This window comes from Gastrolobium bilobum, unplaced genomic scaffold (assembly GCF_033153095.1).
Source record: "Gastrolobium bilobum isolate Gb01-03AN ecotype WA unplaced genomic scaffold, APGP_CSIRO_Gbil_v1 utg4294, whole genome shotgun sequence".
Lineage (NCBI taxonomy): Eukaryota > Viridiplantae > Streptophyta > Magnoliopsida > Fabales > Fabaceae > Gastrolobium > Gastrolobium bilobum.
In genome coordinates, this window is record NW_026897253.1 from 14,784 (window position 1) to 34,041 (window position 19,258).

Genomic DNA, 19,258 nt, shown 5'->3' on the forward strand with positions numbered 1-19,258 from the left:
TATATATATATATATATATATAAGGGAAATGATTTTCTCCTTTAATAGATGACAAGAAGTGTTTCCTGCACATACATGGAGATATGTGTTAATATTTATTTTATTTTTTATTTTATATTTTGAAACGATGGCCCCACCTTTTATTTGAGTAGGAGATAAGTTTTCGGTTTATGTAGAATAAGAAAAGTTTCCCCCCATATATATATCCCACATTTCATTTCTCATGCATGCTTCGTCCAGTTACATTGTCATACACACACATATCTCTCCCACGTTTCTTTTCTCATCCTTTGACCAGTTGCGTTGTCCCATTCTATAAAACAGTATCTCTGAAAAAATCTCTCCAAATTCCGAAGTTAGAGCAGTGAAGAAGAAACTTTGGAGAGAGATGGAGAGTAGCGTCGTCATTCCATTCTTAGCTATGGTTCTTGTGCAATTGAGCTATGCAGGGATGAATATTATCTCGAAGTTTGCATTACAATCTGGCATGAACCCTCTTGTTCTTGTTGCTTATCGTCAAATCTTTGCAACTCTAACCCTTGCTCCCTTCGCTTATTGGTTGGAACGGTAATATATATATGTACAAACTATAAATAGATTGCTTATCATGTTCTTGTGGTCTGGTTTTATTTCATAAATAATCATATATATATGCATGAATAATAATAACATTCAAAATCAACTAAACACTTGACCATATCAATTAAACTCATATTTCCCTGTGGTTAAATGCAGTTAATTCATGAATGATTACCGAAAGAGAACATGATAAATAATGTATGCTTTATGGTTGATGAGAAGGAAGAAGATCACAATAACTAGCCCAATTGCACTTAATGCAAAAAGTCAAAGCTTAATTAAAGACAATTTGAGTTTTTTGTACTGCCCCTCATTAAATATTGTAGAGAAATGGAGCCCAATTGCTATACATTTCAGAGTCGTAGGCATATTGCTCCCTGCACCGCGTGGATCTGTTCGTCTCATTTATTTATCTCCTACTTCTACGAGTAAAAAGTTTGGTGGAAATCGTCAGTTTCTTTGTTTTTTTTTCTCTCCCTTGCATAAGGTTAATGAAAAGCCAAAGGTGAAGCTAATCAAGGAAGAAAACCCTGATCAATGATTGCATCACAATTTTTTTTGTTTTCTTTCCATAGGAAAACGGTTCCCCGGATCACAATGCGCATCGGTTTCCAGATATTATTATCTTCTTTAACAGGGTAAGCTTAATTTCGTTTTTTTCTACCCTTTTAATTTGCTCTAGTCACGTTTTCATGTTTGGCTAATACATGTTTAATTAATTACTCAATAATTTAAGCTTGAATGCAGAATTACAGGAAATCAGGTACTGTACTTCGTGGGGCTAAAATATTCAACCCCTACAATTGCAACTGCACTACTCAATTTACTCCCAGCTTTCACTTTTGTCCTTGCAGTCCTCTTCAGGTGAGTGGCATATAAACTGGACTACCCCAGCATTTTGGTTATTTAAGTCCACTAATAACATCCATGATCCATCACCTTGCAGATATAGCCTATAGACATTAAGATCTACTAAAATAATGATGGCCAAAAACACAACATAGTAATTGATATAACTTAAGTTTTGTTGTATGAGTAGACAAGAATCTGTGAGAATCAAGACGAGGGCCGGGCAAGCAAAGGTGTTAGGGACAGTCCTCAGCGTTAGTGGAGCACTGCTTTTATCATTTTACCATGGAAAAACTCTCCATCTAGGCGAGTCAAGTATTCATTGGAGTTATGCAGACAAAATGGAAGCAGCAACTTCTTCCGGTAGTGGAAGAACAAACTTGCTTCTAGGCCCTGTTGCCTTAATTATTAGTACTCTTAGTTGGGCAGTATGGTTCATAATTCAAGTAAGCATAATGCTGAGTGATATTAATTAATTACTATATATATGTTTATTTCCTTTGTTTTTGCTCTTTATGTTAAAAAAGGGTTTGTAAAATTTATACTTGTTTTGCCGGTTCAGACAGACATGAGCAAGAACTTTCGAGCTCCTTGTACGTGCAGCTTCTACATGTGTTTGCTGGCAAGTATTCAGTGCGTAGCCATTGCATTGTGTTTTGAACACAAGGTCTCAGCTTGGTCACTCCACAATACTATGGGACTTACCTCTGCACTTTATGCGGTATCCTATACCATTTACTATAAGTTTTTTTATAGTTCCGCCAATTTCCTTTTATTAGATATATATATATATATATATATCGGCTTAACATTTCTGCAGCAGTCGTAGATAGTGTTATCTACAGCTGACACAGAAAGTGAGCCCCACGACTTTTAAAAAAAAAAAAACTCAGGATCCGTTGTCGTATCTTAAGATCCGGACGCGAATCCTTGCTTGCTGTAGGTACAGCAGCTGCACAAATCATTTTGCCTATATATATATATATATATTTTAATAGTAGTCATAATTGCATGCTAATGTTGGTTTCAGGGAATTATTAGCAGTGGACTAGTGTATTTTCTCATTTCATGGACCATTGAGAGGAAAGGTCCTCTCTATGTCTCTGTATTCACCCCTTTGCTGCTTGTCATCATTGCTGTTGTCAGCTGGGCTCTGCTTCACGAGAAATTATATGTTGGCACGTATGAAATTATATGCAACTTTATTTACTCATAAATCACTAAGATACTTTCCGTTGATTTTCTGTGCCTGATGAATAAAAAGTGTATGTTTTGGTCCTTACAATTTGGTTTGTTTTTAACCCCAGATTTTGATTTGGTTCAGTGCCGTAGGGTCTGTCCTGATAGTTTTCGGGCTCTATGCTGTTTTGTGGGGAAAGGGTAAAGAGATGAATAAGAAAGATGATATTCAAGAGACAGTCACAGAAGCAATCAAGGATAAAGAACAGGATGAGATTAATGACCTGGAATTGCAATCCTATGATCCTTCTAATGGAAATGGCAGCCATGGGATTCAAAAAAGATGAAGTTCATGAGACATTTCTATTGTCTAGCGCTTTTTGTAACAAGAAAGTCTTTTATCAAGTTATTTATAACACCCTTTCAATATCATATGCTCATTATATGTATGTGTGTATGCATATATAATTGTATTGGTGTAAGTTGTATGGAGGTAATATGTTGTTCTCTAATGCTTTCTCCTCAAATTCCTCAAATGAAAGCTAGAAATTTAAGCTATGAAACAATTTTATTTTTTTCTTTAATAAAGAAAAACAGTTACATTCAGCACAATTAAGGCAGAACTAAACTGCTTGAAAATTGTGTATCTCCAATTTTCATCACCACTCACCAGCAAGGCCAGGCTAAAACAAATTTTTTTAAGAGTAAATATCATTTTTGGTCGTTAGCAAATTTTACGATGTCCGCTTTAGTTCCTAGCAAATAAAAAGGTCCATCGTGATCCCTAAGAAATTCAAAATAAACTCATTTTAGTTCTTTTAAGGACTAATATGAGTCTTTTTTAAATTTGTGAGGGACCACAATTTCAACTGAATGTGTCCATTTTGAATTTCTTAGGGACACAATGAGTCTTTTTATTTGCTAAGAATTAAAACAGGGTATTTTGCTGAGGACAAAAATATATTTACTCTTTTTTAATCATCCCTTATTTTTCATGAAGCAATATGATATACTACTGTAGTGAGGCGTGAGGCCTCTTCCGAACATTAAAATCTTATATGAATTTTTGAGGGGTGAAAGAACTCTACTGGCCCTTTCTGTTTAAGGCTTACGATATAATATTTTTTATTTAAAATTTAAAAAAATAATCTATTTTTCTCTTAATTTTTATTATTTATATCTTTCTGTAACTTAAAATGATATAAAATTAAAACGGACTATTATTCACCTGCGATTCGATTCGAGGGAGCTTCTTATTGGATCTGCCCTCTCAAGTTCGCTAATCATAATCTCACTGTTCTGGTTCAGCTTCTTCTACTCGTAAGTTCTTCTTCTCATATGAACTTTGATTGGTGCTTGCTTTTATTATGTACACATTTTCGCTTTTTTGTGTGTACTTGCTTGCTCTCGTCCAGATCTGATTAGCTTTTATTCGAGTTCTGGTTCGGTGTTTAGTCTGTGCGAAATCTGAGTAGAAATATTTACCATCTTGTTACGTATTCTACCAGCGGATCTGTTGCAAGTAACCTGTTTCTCATTTTTCAAATAGCAAATCAAGTATGTTCTTAATAATAACGCGGATCTGAGCCTTCGCATTTGCTGTGTGCTCTACCGAATAAATAAGTCTAATCATTTTACTTTCAAAGCAGTTTTTGAAAATAAAAATAATCCTCTTTTCTTTTTCTTTTTTGGCTCTAAATTTTTGGTTCCATTTAGATTTTAGCTCGTACTGGATTATTTTATTGTATATGTTCGATAGATTTTTAAGGTGATTAATGACATAAGTTAACCCTGCCTTTACATTTTTCAAAAAATTCGCGTAATTATTTTTTTAATTTTTAATTCCGTCTGAATTTCAAAATAAGGTTGTCCTTTTGCATCCGGTTAGTGTGAGAACGGTTCTCTAATGTATTGATTCTTAAAATATGAGATTTGATCGATGGAGGAATGTGCAACAATGTGATTTGGTTGACGTATGCCTTCTCCTAATGAATTTCTGCATACAGTTGAAATAAGAGATGGGGTTGACTTTCACCAAACTTTTTAGCCGGCTCTTTGCAAAGAAAGAGATGCGTATTCTCATGGTAGGTCTTGACGCTGCTGGTAAGACTACCATATTGTATAAGCTCAAGCTGGGAGAAATTGTTACAACTATTCCCACAATTGGTATGCTCCTGAATTTGTCTTTTACATGCTTACATTTCTGCTTGTGTACTAAGTTCCAGCTTCTTTTTGTTCTCTATAATTTTAGATCTTTTAACTGCTTTATGATGAGATTTCACTCACTATTAACTTCTTTCGCATATGTTTTGGATATGGCTTGCCAATTTATGCTTATATTTTTTGTTATGCAGGATTTAATGTGGAGACTGTGGAATATAAAAATATTAGCTTCACTGTATGGGATGTGGGTGGCCAAGATAAGGTTTGTGGCTTGTATGATTTGTAATTTTCCTTTAAGTTCTGTTAAAACTTTTAAATAGAATCTTATATTAATTGCAATAAATTATAGTATTTTTTTTTTCTCTTTCCTTTTCTTCATTGATAGAGTGCTCTAAATTTGAAACAAAAGATGTGAACATGTGGTAGTAACTACTTTTTCCTATTTCAAACTGACCTTCAGCCTGAACCATGAACATAGGCTACATATATAGCATCCATCTTGTTTCAAGTTTTCCTTGAACCATATGATGGAAAATTCTCAGTATTGTGACTGACATTTTATTAAAAGCAAAGAATTCATACTAACAGTGGAATAGTTTGAGGGGACAGGAGCTTGATGACGTCTTATTGGTAGTCCGTCTGCCATTGAATTAGCTGAGGTCATGGTTATGGTGAAAATCTTCAAGCTTTGACTGTGAAGGAAGTTTAATAATAAAATAAGAAACACACAAAACTTTGGGGGCTAAAGAAGCTCCACCACTACCTATGAACATATGTAGTGTTTTAGGTTATGCAATTTTTCATAATTTATTCTAGATTTCCCTTCTATAGATTTTTCTGCGTGAAATCTGTTTGTTTTATTGTCAATGTGCTTATGGACGGTCTTGTGCCAAGCAGAGTTTCTTTCATTAGCACATAACACAAACATAAGCTACATATTGAGCCATCATGGTTTTCAAGTTTTTCCTGTAACATTGAGGGAAAGCTATACATGTTGTGGCTTATACTTTAGATGTTTACAAATTTCACTTCAATACGTATTTGTGTAGATTGATTTATTTGTTGCTGTCGTTCTCAAGAGTTTCATTTGCTTATGGTTCGTCATATGTAGAGCAATCTCTTCATTTGTGCATATGTTCTTTTTTTATGCAACTCCATGCAGGTCTTTCTTTATTCGTACATTTTTATTGCTTGAAAGTATTTACAAATGTGTATTCTGATATGTGCTTTAGATCAACACCATTTTGAAATTCCTGAGGTAGCTAAATTTTTTCTGTAATCCCTTTTACTTAGCAAATTTTTTGGATGGTCGCTATGGCTTTTGGACTCTTATTTGAGTACATGCAAGGTCTATTAGGTTAACTTCTAATTTTGTTTTGCCAAGATTTTCGATTGTTGCATGTTAAACATGTTATAAATTTTTCCCAATAATGTTCTTTTGTATGGTGCACTCACAGATACGTCCTTTATGGAGACACTACTTCCAAAACACACAGGGGCTTATCTTTGTCGTGGATAGCAATGATCGTGACCGTGTTGTTGAGGCTAGAGATGAGCTCCACCGAATGTTGAATGAGGTAAATAGAAGTCACTAAATGCAGGGGAATTTATAATCTAAATTATGAGGACAGCATTGCTTTGATTGATAGGTCTCGCATTATGTGTTGTTTTGAATAAATGACATTGGATTTGAAGCTTTGATACTTCTCTTACTCTGTCAAGTCTATAAAGCTCTGGCAATAGTAACGGTTGCATTTTAGCATTACATTTTACGGAAGAAATTTTAGTTATCTACATGGTTAATGTATAGGATGAGTTGAGAGATGCAGTGCTTCTTGTGTTTGCCAACAAACAAGATCTTCCAAATGCTATGAATGCCGCAGAAATCACAGACAAGCTTGGTCTTCATTCTCTCCGTCAACGCCACTGGTATTCAGATGCATTACTGTTATATTTGCATTGCTTTAATCTTTATTACGTATTTTGATAATTAGATTTTGTTGGCGTTGTTGTTTTTTGTTTAATATTTCACAGGTATATTCAGAGCACATGTGCCACCTCTGGGGAAGGACTCTATGAGGGACTGGACTGGCTCTCCAACAATATAGCCAACAAGGTAGGCTTAAACTTTGCATCTCCTGTATGGATGCTTGGCTTGTATAATTCTGCGGTTGATTTTTGTTTAATTTTTGGATCAGGCTTAAGAGACATTCATTTTTGAGGAACGCTGCTATCTTGCTTGGCTTTGCGATTGTATTATGAGTTTGATTGGGTGTTGCATCTCTTACAGCATAAAAATCTCTTTTATTTTTATTTTTATATTTTGTTTTCTCTTATAGTTATTTGTTACTATATGATAGCAATCTTGTTAGTTCTTCTAGAATTTCTAGTAATTAATGAATTACAAACTATATAAGCGGGAGTCTTTCATTTGTATTCCTACGCATTTGGTCATCAATGTCATCAATCACGCGAATAGAGTCTCAAGAGTCTTATTCCTTTACGTATAGTTCATTTAATACATGATACCCTTCGCTTAGACTTTTTTGTTTGATCTCATTAGAGGATTTTCATACAATTGACTCCAGCCGGGGACTCATACCTCTTGATACTTTCACTAGAATATATGTGCGATCTTTTTTTTTTCTTTCTTAGAATTCGGTATCAGGAAATCATCTCTAAACAATATTTTTATTTTAAGCTTTGATTTTATGAGAGTTTTAGATTTTGAAATAATTGATGATGGAGAATTAAATATTAAAATAATTAATTTCGAAAGAATTGATGTTAAAATAAGTAATTTGTGTTTGGAAATGATATTTTAAGTCAGTTTATAAGATATTTTAACTTTTAAAGTATAAATATAAGTATGTTTTTAAAAACTGAGAAGATTTTATATTTAGAATTAATTATAGAAAAATTCAAAATTCATTTATCTCAAAACCATTTTTATTTACTGCCGGATTAATTTTAAAAATTGAATCTATAACAAACAATACAAGTTACTGTACAATCTCATTCAGAAGGCTGCGACAGTGATTTTGGAGCTAACTAAGCAGGCATTTAGATGTTCATTTACAAATTTCACTTAACATTTGCTTTGATTGCGCTGAAATTATGCTAGTCAATGAATTCCAATATTTTCCCGAATGTAATTGCCTAATTGGAACTCTGCTACTTAATAATCGTGGAAGTGGTAGTACGTCCGTGGTATTTTTTTTTTTAAAAAGCTACTCACGAGTCAAGAGGAAAGCATAACGTTACGCACTCAATGTCGGGCAAAACGCAAAAATAACATGCATATGTAGAGTGGGGGAATCCCGTGTTTCTCACCTAACTTTACATGGTTCCATGGTAATAACAGCAATTGAGCTGAGGATGTGAAGATGCAAGAGACGATGCTCAAATCAAGAATGCTTAAATTACCAGTGTGAGAGTGGAATATTATAAATGGCAAACTTGTAGGGGTGAACTTGCATTTATTGAAGAGTTTAGCAATATTTAACTACGAATCTCTTGACAGTGGATGCAGTAATAGTTTTTCCATAAGAAGTGGAGACTGAACCAGGTGAACTTGTATTTTTTGAAGAGGAATTTAACTACGAATCTCTCGATAGTGGATGCAGTTATAGTTTTTCCATAAGAAGTGGAGACTGCACCAGGTGAACTTGTATTTTTTGAAGAGGAATTTAACTACGAATCTCTTGATAGTGGATGCAGTTATAGTTTTTCCTTAAGAAGTGGAGACTGCACCATTCATGTAGGATGAACATGCTGATAAGACTGATCTCAAAATATTAAGTTACTAGCCCAGACCAGGAATGAATAGACAGCTTATGGTAGGATGTCTATTCATAATACGTGCCATGTACAACTTTCTGTGTTTCTTTTATTTATTTATTTTCTTTTTTTATTTTTTAGTAAGAAAAAGTTCTGGCAGGGGAGACACCGGTATGTAACCCGCTAGGGCCAGGGCAAACCTGTTCAACCTCTATAAGGATTTACGCCAGGGACAGCGGCAAACTAAACCCGCTTTACAGTTTACCCATCAACAAAGGCCTTCAAAGCGGCCAGAGGGAATCGAACCCACACCCTTTTGAGGTATGGACCGACTCCTTAGCCACCTGTGCCACGCCTTGTTGACTATTTATTTATTTTTAAATAAGGTAGAAGACCTCATTAGGGATTTTTTTATAGGAGAATTTAGAAATGGAATGCTGGAGAATCGAATTCTCTATCTTGAACGCCAAGAAGTTTTCATTCTTTTTCTAAACCCTCATTTTTGTGGAAGTGGAATTATATATTTGGATATATAGCCAAAGACATCATCTAAATATAAAGAGGTGCCAGAGTAATTGAGCCAAACAAGTACATCAGACTAAGACAAATATTAAGAGAATTTATCACAGGCTGCTATCGCTCTCTCTGTCCTCTAATACCGGTCAAAATTTGCAATACAAAGTAATATGAGGCTTTGAAGTAAGTATTATAAACTTTCATGGGCAAATACATTTAGGTTTTATCGGTGATCCTATATATATAAGAAAGGATTATATATGCCAGATAGCATTGGCAAACAAATTTTATTTTGAAATTTATAAAAATATAAAGCAAAACCGATATTAGAATTTGAAGTTTTATCTACTGCCTCAATACTCGGTTGGCGCTGAGGAGAAAGTTTTCCTCACCAGCAATGGTGGAATGTAATCGTCCTGCTGCCCAGCCATTATTAACTACTCGAACAGCAGCACGTGCTGGATCTCCTGTTACACGGCTTCCATCAACTTGCTCTGCAAATTCAGGAAGACCAGCTGCCTTCCTCTCTTTCCTTTTCTTTCTATCTTCATCGCGTTCTTTCCGCAGCCAACTTTCTATTGTTCTCTGCATATTCAAAACCAATCAGGTACAATTATTTTTATTTTATTTTCTTAAATTGTAAAACTGCAAAACTTGGTCTATAATCCACCATGTTCCCTCGACAAGACCATAACCATAACCATTAGGTGGTATTTAAGGTTATGAGCTGACTAGGGCTCATATAACTAGAGGTAAGATACATTGAGTGACACTTAGAAATAATTGATCAAAAACTTTTTGGGATTAGGAACAAAACTAACCATTAGAGATAGTTTGCTAAGTTCTCTGACTTTGTCCATAGGCATTGCTAGTTGTAGCTTTCCATGGGCTACATAAACCTGATAAAAGAACATAAAGAATTACGAAGGATTATGGTAAAACATTAAAATAAAACAGTTCATAATGGAACTTAGAAATACAATATGTGTTGGCCAATCCTCAAGACCGTCGAATATATGTGTTGCATAGATAATAGTGGCCCCCCTTTCTTCACATTCCTTTCTTAGAAACCTCAGCAGGTCAGCTCTTGCTAGAACATCAAGGTCAACTGTTATCTCATCGAGAAGAAGAACCTAGATAAACAAGGAGGAACCTTATACATATGTGCAACGAAGCCACAAATATAAAACTGATTCTCAATTCAATAGGTATGTCGTAAAAAGGAAGAGCCTATAGTGACTTTTCAATACATGAAACAAAAGATTACAATACCTTGAATGGTCTGAGGAGACCCATACAAATTTGCACTCTTCTTCTTTGACCATCTGATACTTTATGCAATCTCCAGGAAAGATTGATATCTAGTACCTGCCAAGTCGAAGAGCAAAACAGAAAATAAGCAACGGTTTTCCAAAGACAACTATATACGCATAGCTAGAGAAACCTTCTAAGAAATTAACAACTATATACACATAGCCAGAGAAACATTCCACGAAATTAACAATCCATAGCCGGAAATCATGAACATCAAGAGAACATAATGATTTGGTTTTGGTCGAATCTGGCATAGGCAAGCTCGGTCTTTATGCCATCTACCAAAATCAAATTCATGGATATAGGAGCAAGTACCATATTAAACGCATTTAGGCTCTCCAGTTATTAAGAGAAACCTCATGCGTGTACAACCCATACAGAAATGAACAAAAAGGTTAAAAACCCGTACCAAAATAACAATGGAAAAAGGAGGATATCTTAGGAACCGAGTAAAGTGGAATAATATTTCTTTTGGTTGCACAGAAACCGATATTTACTCATAAAAAACAAAATGCCACTTCAGTGGCCAGTAAGCCCCTTCTACAGCCACATCTATGGACACAACGAGAACATATATCAAAGAATTATAGTCAATTCTACTGAAACAAATAAAAAATTGCAAAAAGTAATTATTCATGGTGCTACTTTGTTTTTAGACTAGGTAAAGTATAACCTACTTCTCCGGTTAAAATAAAAGTGTCCTAAGACCACTATACTCATCTGACATAAAGAAAAAATATTCCTGAAATGCATGTCAAGTTCTCAATATATAAAACTAAGCAACTGTGTCCAGCTGAAGTTAGATATATAAAAGGTTTAAGAAAAGATTCATCTAACCTTGATTAGCTCTGCTCTTCTTTCTGGATCAATCCCACCTACGCCAAATATCATTTTTTCTGCAGAAATGTCCATTTGTATTGGAACATCAAAACCTGCAAAAGCAACATCTCGCCTCCACTGTGCCCCCACCCCCAAAAAACAAAAAACATGATGGAATCAATTACTAACAGTTAACAATTTGATAGAAACTAAAAATGAATAATCGCAACATAAAATTTTCGATCTTTTAAACCAACCTCTTCTATCCCTTCTTGTTATATAGTTTATCAGTAAGAGACATATACAGCAAGTACTAGTTATACTAATCGATATGCCAAATTGAGATTAATAATAGTTGATATTTGAAAAGGGGGCATAAATTAAAAGCACGAACCTCACCACCAAGATAACAGAGATCACCAGAAGATGCTAAAGTGGTGTCATGAAAAGCTGATCTTCCGAGCACACGAACCATTTCTGGCTCCACCATGTGTTTCCCTCCTAGTATCTTGAGTATGGTGGTCTTGCCTAGTAATCAAATCACAGAACAAATAAATAAATAAAAATGAAAATGCAAATGCCTCTTCTTAAGATTCAAAAACGGAAGACAAAGAGCGCGTGAGAGAACCAGCGCCATTGGATCCAACGAGAAGACAGCGATAGCCGGAATTGAGAGTGAGAGAGAAATCTTGAATGAGAGGAGTGGAACCCGGCGGAGGATGGCCGTCGATGCCAGGGTATGTAAATCGAAGATTCTTTATCTCAATCGCTGCTGCCTCTGAATCTGAATTCCCATTAATACCCATTTTCAACATTCAACACCAAAACCTAACACACACACTCTCTCTTTTTTCTCTCTCTGCTACTCATACATTCATATATGAATTGAATTGGTGTGTAGTTTTGGGAAGGGGAAGCGTGGCTATGTCTCATACACTCGTGTTTTCCAGTTTCACCACCTACCAAAAATGTGTTCGGTTCACAATTTCACATGACCTTGTCTCTTTAAGGTTGCTGTGTATATTTACGAAAAGACACATGACACTGTTATGTGGTAGTTTTCTGGTAATTAAACAGTCCAAGAACCCAAATAGAAGAAAATGATTAAGCACTGTTGGACCTGGATTTCATAAAAAGAGATATCAACGTGATTTTCTTTAAGTCCAGCCCAAGCCTCAGGCCCATCAGCAACACGAGTACATGTAACTCTCTTAGTTATAATAATCTTATGCGATTTACGGAAATATCTTTAATACCACGGGTGTATCAAACTCGTTACATTTGGAAAAATTTGAAGGGATAAGGAGAGAAATATAAAAAAAAGTAAGGGTTAGAATCGAAAAAAAAATTATTCATTTTAATAAACGAGTGTATCAAGTTTGGTATACCGGGTGTACTAAAAGTTTGTTCGCAATATACATATTTTGGCGTGTGTGTAATATGCAATATCTGCTTCACTCTCTAGAGTATTGTATAAGAGACTTCTTCAAAAGAGCGTGTAGAATTGATATTTCACACACTTGTAAGAAGGAAATGGTGTAGAGCTATGATGCACGGACACGGACACGAGACTTGACACGACACGACACGCTGACACGTTAATTATAAAAAATGTCATATTTGGATACGTTGGGACACGTTTTGATATTAAATAAATTTTTTAATATATATGTAAAGAACCTTGAGGTCACCACCCCAAAAGCTAGCTCAAAGGGTGGGAGTGCCCAAGGTCTTATAAACTCCACATTAGTTGCACATACAACCAATGTGGGACTATATATCTCAACACGCCCCCTCACACAAGAGCCCATTGGGCTTGAAGAGTAGACAATGCAACAGGCTCAGCCTACCTGTGCTAAGAAACGCCACAAGAGAAAGCGGGGGGCGGCGAGGCTCTGATACCATGTAAAGAACCTTGGGATACACCACCCCAAGAGCTAGCTCAAAGGGTGGGAGTGCCCAAGGCCTTATAAACTCCGCATTAGTTGCACATACAACCAATGTGGGACTATATATCTCAACATGCCCCCTCACACGAAAGCCCAATGGGCTCTTGTGTAAGGGGGCGTGTTGAGATATATAGTCCCACATTGGTTGTATGTGCAACTACTGTGGAGTTTATAAGACTTGGGCACTCCCACCCTTTGAGCTAGCTTTTGGGGTGGTGACCTCAAGATTCTTTACAATGCTCTGATACCACTGTTGGGAAATTCGTTCCCTCAAACTCCAATGTCAAGCGGGTCCAGGGGAAGCCCGTGGCGGGGAACCACCACCAATGAGCTAAGGCTACACCAACCGTAGCAAGTGGATCCGACACCATGTCTCAACCCAAAATCTTAAGGCATTGGGTTCATGGGTCCTTTCACTTATATACTCTTCACTTAGCTCATTACCAACCAATGTGGGACTCATCACACTTGAATATCTCAACAATCTCCCCCTTAAGTGTGAAACCCACCATTGGTATGCTCCCCCTCAACCGAGTACCCGAAGCGCAAAGTACTCGACCTGCCTCCTAGCCAATCACTAGGCTAGCTCGAGCCCAATCCGGCTCTGATACCATGTAAATAACCTTGAGGTCACCACCCCAAAAGCTAGCTCAAAGGGTGGGAGTGCCCAAGGTCTTATAAACTCCACATTAGTTGCACTTACAACCAATGTGGGACTATATATCTCAACAATATATAATATGATTTATATTTAATACATATAAGAGTCCATAATAAGTCATATAACCAATTAAATATTTAAATTTCATAACATAAATATAAATATAAATAATTTTTCGTAGTTTGTTAACTTTTAATGTCAAATTTTATAACAGAAAAAATTAATTTATAAATTATTTCTTTTATATTTAGTTAACAAAATAAACTTAAGATTTAAAAAAAAATAAAAAAAACGTGTTCGAGCGTGTCCCCAAATATTGACCGCGTGTCCTCAAATATTGACCGCGTGTCCGAGCATGTCGGAGCGTGTCAGAGTGTGTCCGTGTCGGACACGTGTCCGACACGTAAATTTAAAAAAAAAATTGCGTGTCCGTGTAACGGAGGTGTAGAGAATGCACTTGCCTCACGTGCTCACCTTTTTGGATGGGAAACACAAACTTTCACTTAACCTACTTCATCATTTGAGTAGTTTGCTTTGCTTTTATAAGAAGGCGAATTAAGGCTTGCATCTAAAAATAATATTTATTGAATTATCTACAAGTATAAAAGGTCAAATGGGATAGAAAAATACCAACAAAATGCATTCTGAGAAGAGTGTCATACAGAAGAAATGAGTATAAAATATTATATTATTTTATTTTAAAATACTAAATAAGTCAACCTCGTATGTTAAGTTTTTTAAAATAAATCTGCGGCTTATTTGTTAAATAGGTTTTTTTCTAGACCAGATCTGCTCTGTTTACTACTTAGACAAGGTTTGGTCTACATATTGATACCTCTACTCCTGTATTTTTATACCATCATTTAGAACCTTTATAGCATATCACTTTACGTATATATATAAAAAAAATTTGTTTTTCTTAATTTTTATCTTATTTTATTACCATATTATTATGAAAATTTGGTTATATATTTAACATTTAAAAAGACAATATTTAATACAAATTAAAAATTCATTATCTTAAAAAATATTTAAGCTAAATTCAAATAATTTTTATTTTCCAATTTTTATTATGCTAACAAGAGAGAATGACAACGGACAACGGTTAAGGCCTAAGCCCAACAGATGATCACAGTCGTCACAACTTAATTTAGACCAGGAGGGTCCAGCACATCATTTTTTGGGTTCATAGACTATAGCATTTTTTGACACCGCTAACAAATGTGGTTTTAGCCATTTGGACTGTGACAAAAGTCCAAAAAATAAATAAATATTAATTAAAGTAAAGCCCAATCCGGCCCATAATGCTCTTTGTTTGCATTTCTTCAAGGAAAAAAAGAAACAGTGAAGAAAGAGGACTTTCTTAGTTAGATCCGTTAGAAATAGTGTTTTTTCACATAACTTCATCTTGGATCCGTAAGAAACAAATTTTGGTCTGAAAATCCTTGCGTTTGCGGGGTGTAAGATCTGGTATGCTCCGTCGTCTGTGATTACTTGCAAGCTTCGCTTCTTCTCTTTCCGAAGCTCACACAGTCACATATGGATCCCAATCAGGTAAATCAACTAGTTTTCTAGGTTTTCTCCATTTCATTCTCTATAATTCTTAGATCTGGTTCCGACTGTTAGCTCTAGGTTGCTTCTTTGAATTTTCGTTCATCTACGCTTTCCTTTGGTTGTTAGAATCTTAGGAAGACCGGAGATTCGATTTTTCAATAATCTTGAGGGAAAATCAAATCCAGTAGTATCTCTATATGCACTGCTTAATGTTTTTAATTTCAAACGATGATTCAGTAGTGCGTTTTATTTTCTGCTCGATTTTTCATTTTCTGTGCTATACAAATGTGTTGCTACACTTAAAAATTTGAATATGGATTAGACTTTGCCGTACACTTTTGGTCACTGGAAGTAGATTTGGTTGGAATGCTCATGCCATTGATTACTTTTTTAGATTTAGATAATCAATCGAATTTTCCTCCGTGTGCAGCCTGTAGGTGAAAACTACGCCAATCCAAAGACCTGCTTCTTTCATGTTCTCTTCAAGGTTAGCTTATATAGTCGACCTCTTTGCCTATCTTTTTATGTAAGCCATGTTCAACATCATTAAAGTATCATTTTCTGTATGTGGCAGGCTGCAGCCTTGGCATTTTACATTCTCTCGGCCCTCTTTATTAATAATTTTGTCATCATTTTTGTGGTGACAGTCCTTCTTGCCGCCCTTGATTTTTGGGTTGTCAAGAATGTGAGTGGGAGAATTTTAGTTGGTTTGAGATGGTGGAATGAAATAAATGATCTCGGTGAGAGTGTTTGGAAATTTGAATGTCTTGACCACGAGGTAGGTATTCCTTGTTTTGATCCATGGCAGGGCTGTAATATTACTTTTGAAATAATATCTCTGTCATGTACTGTCTATGCTGAGTACATAAGAATGAGCTTCAAATTCTTTATTTATAGAAACTTGCATCTTACATATGTTATTTTTTCCTTCCAGTCATTGGCTCGGATTAACAAGAAAGATTCATGGCTTTTCTGGTGGACCCTTTACCTTTCGGTAAGAAAATATGGATTGGTTATAGCAGGCAACAACATTCCGGTTTTCTCGTAGGTTCAGTTACAGTCAAAAGATTCAATATAGGGGACAGTACATATAATATTGTGGTCTGGTCGTACTTATTGAGATGGTGCACCTGTTGCTTAGGAGTAAATAATATACTAAATGGATTGTAATGTTCAGAAATCAGAATAAAGTGATTAGTTCTCAATAAATTTTGAATCTGATTGGAGAATAACTCCGATATGAACCTTGGGTGGGGGAGTTTAACCCCAAAAGCTAGTTTGTAAGGTAGGAGAACTCAATGTTCATATAAATCCCACACCGGAACCTTACGTTTCCACTGTGGGACTCCAAGTCCCATTCCTTGCAATTGGATCGTAACTAACACTTAACCCCCCCCCCCCCCCCCCCCCACACACACACACACACACACACAAAAGCATGATCATGTTCTCTTTAATCAGCATAACAATGGATTTTTTATTTTTTTATTTATTTGTATTGTTCTACAGGCAGTTGCATGGGTCGTGCTGGCTATATTTTCGCTCATAAGGCTTCAAGCCGATTATCTCCTTGTTGTAGGAGTTTGTTTGACCCTCAGCATTGCAAATATTGTTGGTTTTACCAAATGCAATAAAGGTACACAAGTTTATTGATGATGTTCTTAAAATGTGTGTCCTTTAATATAGAAAAATTGAATTAGGTTGGGGGAAATGTCTGGAAATAATAAGATACTGAAATTTTCAGTGCAAGGCTTTTCTTGGTTTATGACACACGTGTAATATGTCATCTTGAAGTCATGAAAACTTATTTTGTAGCACCTATTTCTCGTCTCCTTTTGAAAGATGTAAACTATAATTTGCTGTATTCTGCCCACTTCCTGTAAAATTGTTGACACACAAGAGGAGACTGACTACTAAATAACTTATGTTTAGAGTTCAATGTTTTTGTGTAAAATGTCAATTCATGATTTTTCTTGTCAATTCCTGGGTGGCAAAGGGCTCTATTAGGCCTCAAAATGACTCATTTAATCACCAAACCATAATTTCTTTAAGTTGGGTCATGATATTTGGTTCAAAGGTGCTTTGGATGCTGATATATTGTATACCCATGTAGGGTTCTGTGATTATTGATGCTTTGTTAATTGCAATCTTGTATTTGTGGTTTGCAACCTGTCCATTGGGCTTAATTGGGTGAGCATTTGTCTTTAGGATGCCCACAATCTATATTCACAGCAAATTTGAAGCTATTATTGCTATTGTCGTTGTTATAGTAATAGAAATATATTCCCCACAAATTGGAAGCTATTATTGTTATTGTCATTGTTATAGTAGTAGAAATAGTTGCTATGGACACTTCCCAAAAAAGAAAAAGAAATAGTTGCTATGGAATTGGTTAAGTAACTAGACACATTATTTTGCAATGATATGTGAAAAGGAATAACTCCTTGTAATAGTACCCTGTTTTTTGTGGGATTGGTGACTTTCGGTCTTGTTTTTATTTGCTGTATCAATATTTTCTGCACTACATCTGGTCTGATTGATCCTTCTTCCAATGAGTACGTGTTTCATTTTGAATGATATGGATATGTATGAAACATGCATGCCCTAGCAGTTTCTCTAGGTCTAGTTTTTCACATCTTGAGACTGGTGGTTCTATTCAAGCTCTGCCCCTCTCTGCGTCCCCTTCCTACCATTAGGAAGGATTTCTCTTCGTTCCCCATATGAATGTACAATTTCATCTTTTACTTGCTATTCAATGGAAAAACTTGCGATGACTGAAACTGCTTGGTTGTCTTTCAGATGCTAAGAAGCAGATTCAACAATTTGCCTCTCAGACAATTGCCTCTCGGTTCTCATCTACCTTACAGTCAGCATTCAATGTTTGATTATCATAGATGACTGAACCATGCATTATTGGAAGTATTGAAATGCGGTGGAAGTTTGTACATGATGATGATTATTTCGGCCAGCATCATATTCGATCTTGACTACCTATCGAACTTGCATAGCTACTGATTACAACAAATGCAAAATTTTGTACCTTTTATAAGAAAAGGCTTGAGTGAGCGAGACTTAGATAATCAAATTACATAGTAAAACAGTTACTTATTTTCGGGTGTAAATCATGTTTTTTTGTATTCTTTTGCATCGGAGGTTTAAGATTTATATTCTGTGCAACGAACTTTTACGGCTTATTATCATGATATTGAGTCATAAATTGGTGGATAATGTGAATGACAAATGTCATAATGTTGTATCATCAGGTCGTGGGTTACGATTTGTCTCCGACGAAGATATATGTAAAACTGAAATCAAATTTAAAAGGGTTTAACCAAAAATGGAGATACACTTCCCTATTTGCTGAGCAACAATAGCAGAAAACCAAGCTCCTTGGTAGAATTTCATATCATAAGCTGTATCTAAAATTTGTGAGGCATCTTTGCCAGGAACGTAACGGAGGAATTATATCCTGTTCGTAACTTTGTTTGGTGTACATGACATTAGATCATATTTTTTTAGCATGGGTGTTGTGCGGATAAATGGGGAACTCAATCTAGTATTAGCTGCTATCATCTCTCTCTATGGTTCCCCATGACGATATTAAGGGGAAGAAAAGTATGTTTGGTGCATAGGATATGATAAAGCATGATAGTACCAGACCTGATAGTATTAGGCCTGATTGTATAAGACCTGATTGAATTTTAATACTATCCAGCGTTTGACACGGTATTGTATACAATAATATATTGTATAAGATAATATTATCTAATATTTGGTAATGCACTGTATAATATTATGTATGATAAAAATAAATATTTTTAATAAAAATATCCTTTAATAAAGAATTTATATAATTATTCAAAAAAATGTCATATGATATTAAATTTTATAAAAA

General features: G+C 35.4%; 4 protein-coding genes across 4 annotated transcripts; 3 read left to right on the forward strand and 1 right to left on the reverse strand.

The window, feature by feature from the left end:
* The first annotated feature begins 388 nt into the window (after nucleotides 1-388).
* LOC133305256 (WAT1-related protein At1g09380-like) lies at nucleotides 389-2,954 on the forward strand. Its single transcript, XM_061505418.1, has 7 exons — nucleotides 389-567; nucleotides 1,155-1,217; nucleotides 1,327-1,443; nucleotides 1,619-1,874; nucleotides 1,991-2,149; nucleotides 2,459-2,610; nucleotides 2,753-2,954. The coding sequence occupies exons 1-7, from the start codon at nucleotides 389-391 to the stop codon at nucleotides 2,952-2,954; spliced, it is 1,128 nt and encodes a 375-aa protein (XP_061361402.1).
* Nucleotides 2,955-3,731: 777 nt separating this feature from the next.
* On the forward strand, nucleotides 3,732-7,247 carry LOC133305275 (ADP-ribosylation factor 2). The gene is made up of 7 exons (XM_061505446.1): nucleotides 3,732-3,927; nucleotides 4,614-4,773; nucleotides 4,962-5,032; nucleotides 6,228-6,347; nucleotides 6,581-6,699; nucleotides 6,805-6,886; nucleotides 6,969-7,247. The coding sequence occupies exons 2-7, from the start codon at nucleotides 4,626-4,628 to the stop codon at nucleotides 6,972-6,974; spliced, it is 546 nt and encodes a 181-aa protein (XP_061361430.1). The 5' UTR covers nucleotides 3,732-3,927; nucleotides 4,614-4,625; the 3' UTR covers nucleotides 6,975-7,247.
* A 1,937-nt stretch (nucleotides 7,248-9,184) lies between these two features.
* On the reverse strand, nucleotides 9,185-12,196 carry LOC133305274 (ABC transporter I family member 20). The gene is made up of 7 exons (XM_061505445.1): nucleotides 11,828-12,196; nucleotides 11,594-11,727; nucleotides 11,218-11,337; nucleotides 10,339-10,434; nucleotides 10,047-10,199; nucleotides 9,888-9,965; nucleotides 9,185-9,651 (listed from the first exon to the last, which is right to left on the reverse strand). The coding sequence occupies exons 1-7, from the start codon at nucleotides 12,012-12,014 to the stop codon at nucleotides 9,412-9,414; spliced, it is 1,008 nt and encodes a 335-aa protein (XP_061361429.1). The 5' UTR covers nucleotides 12,015-12,196; the 3' UTR covers nucleotides 9,185-9,411.
* A 2,993-nt stretch (nucleotides 12,197-15,189) lies between these two features.
* On the forward strand, nucleotides 15,190-18,594 carry LOC133305280 (Golgi apparatus membrane protein-like protein ECHIDNA). Its single transcript, XM_061505452.1, has 6 exons — nucleotides 15,190-15,363; nucleotides 15,794-15,850; nucleotides 15,938-16,141; nucleotides 16,298-16,357; nucleotides 16,873-16,999; nucleotides 18,163-18,594. Exons 1-6 carry the CDS (start codon nucleotides 15,349-15,351, stop codon nucleotides 18,246-18,248), a joined length of 549 nt encoding a protein of 182 aa, XP_061361436.1. The 5' UTR covers nucleotides 15,190-15,348; the 3' UTR covers nucleotides 18,249-18,594.
* The last annotated feature ends 664 nt before the right edge of the window (nucleotides 18,595-19,258 follow it).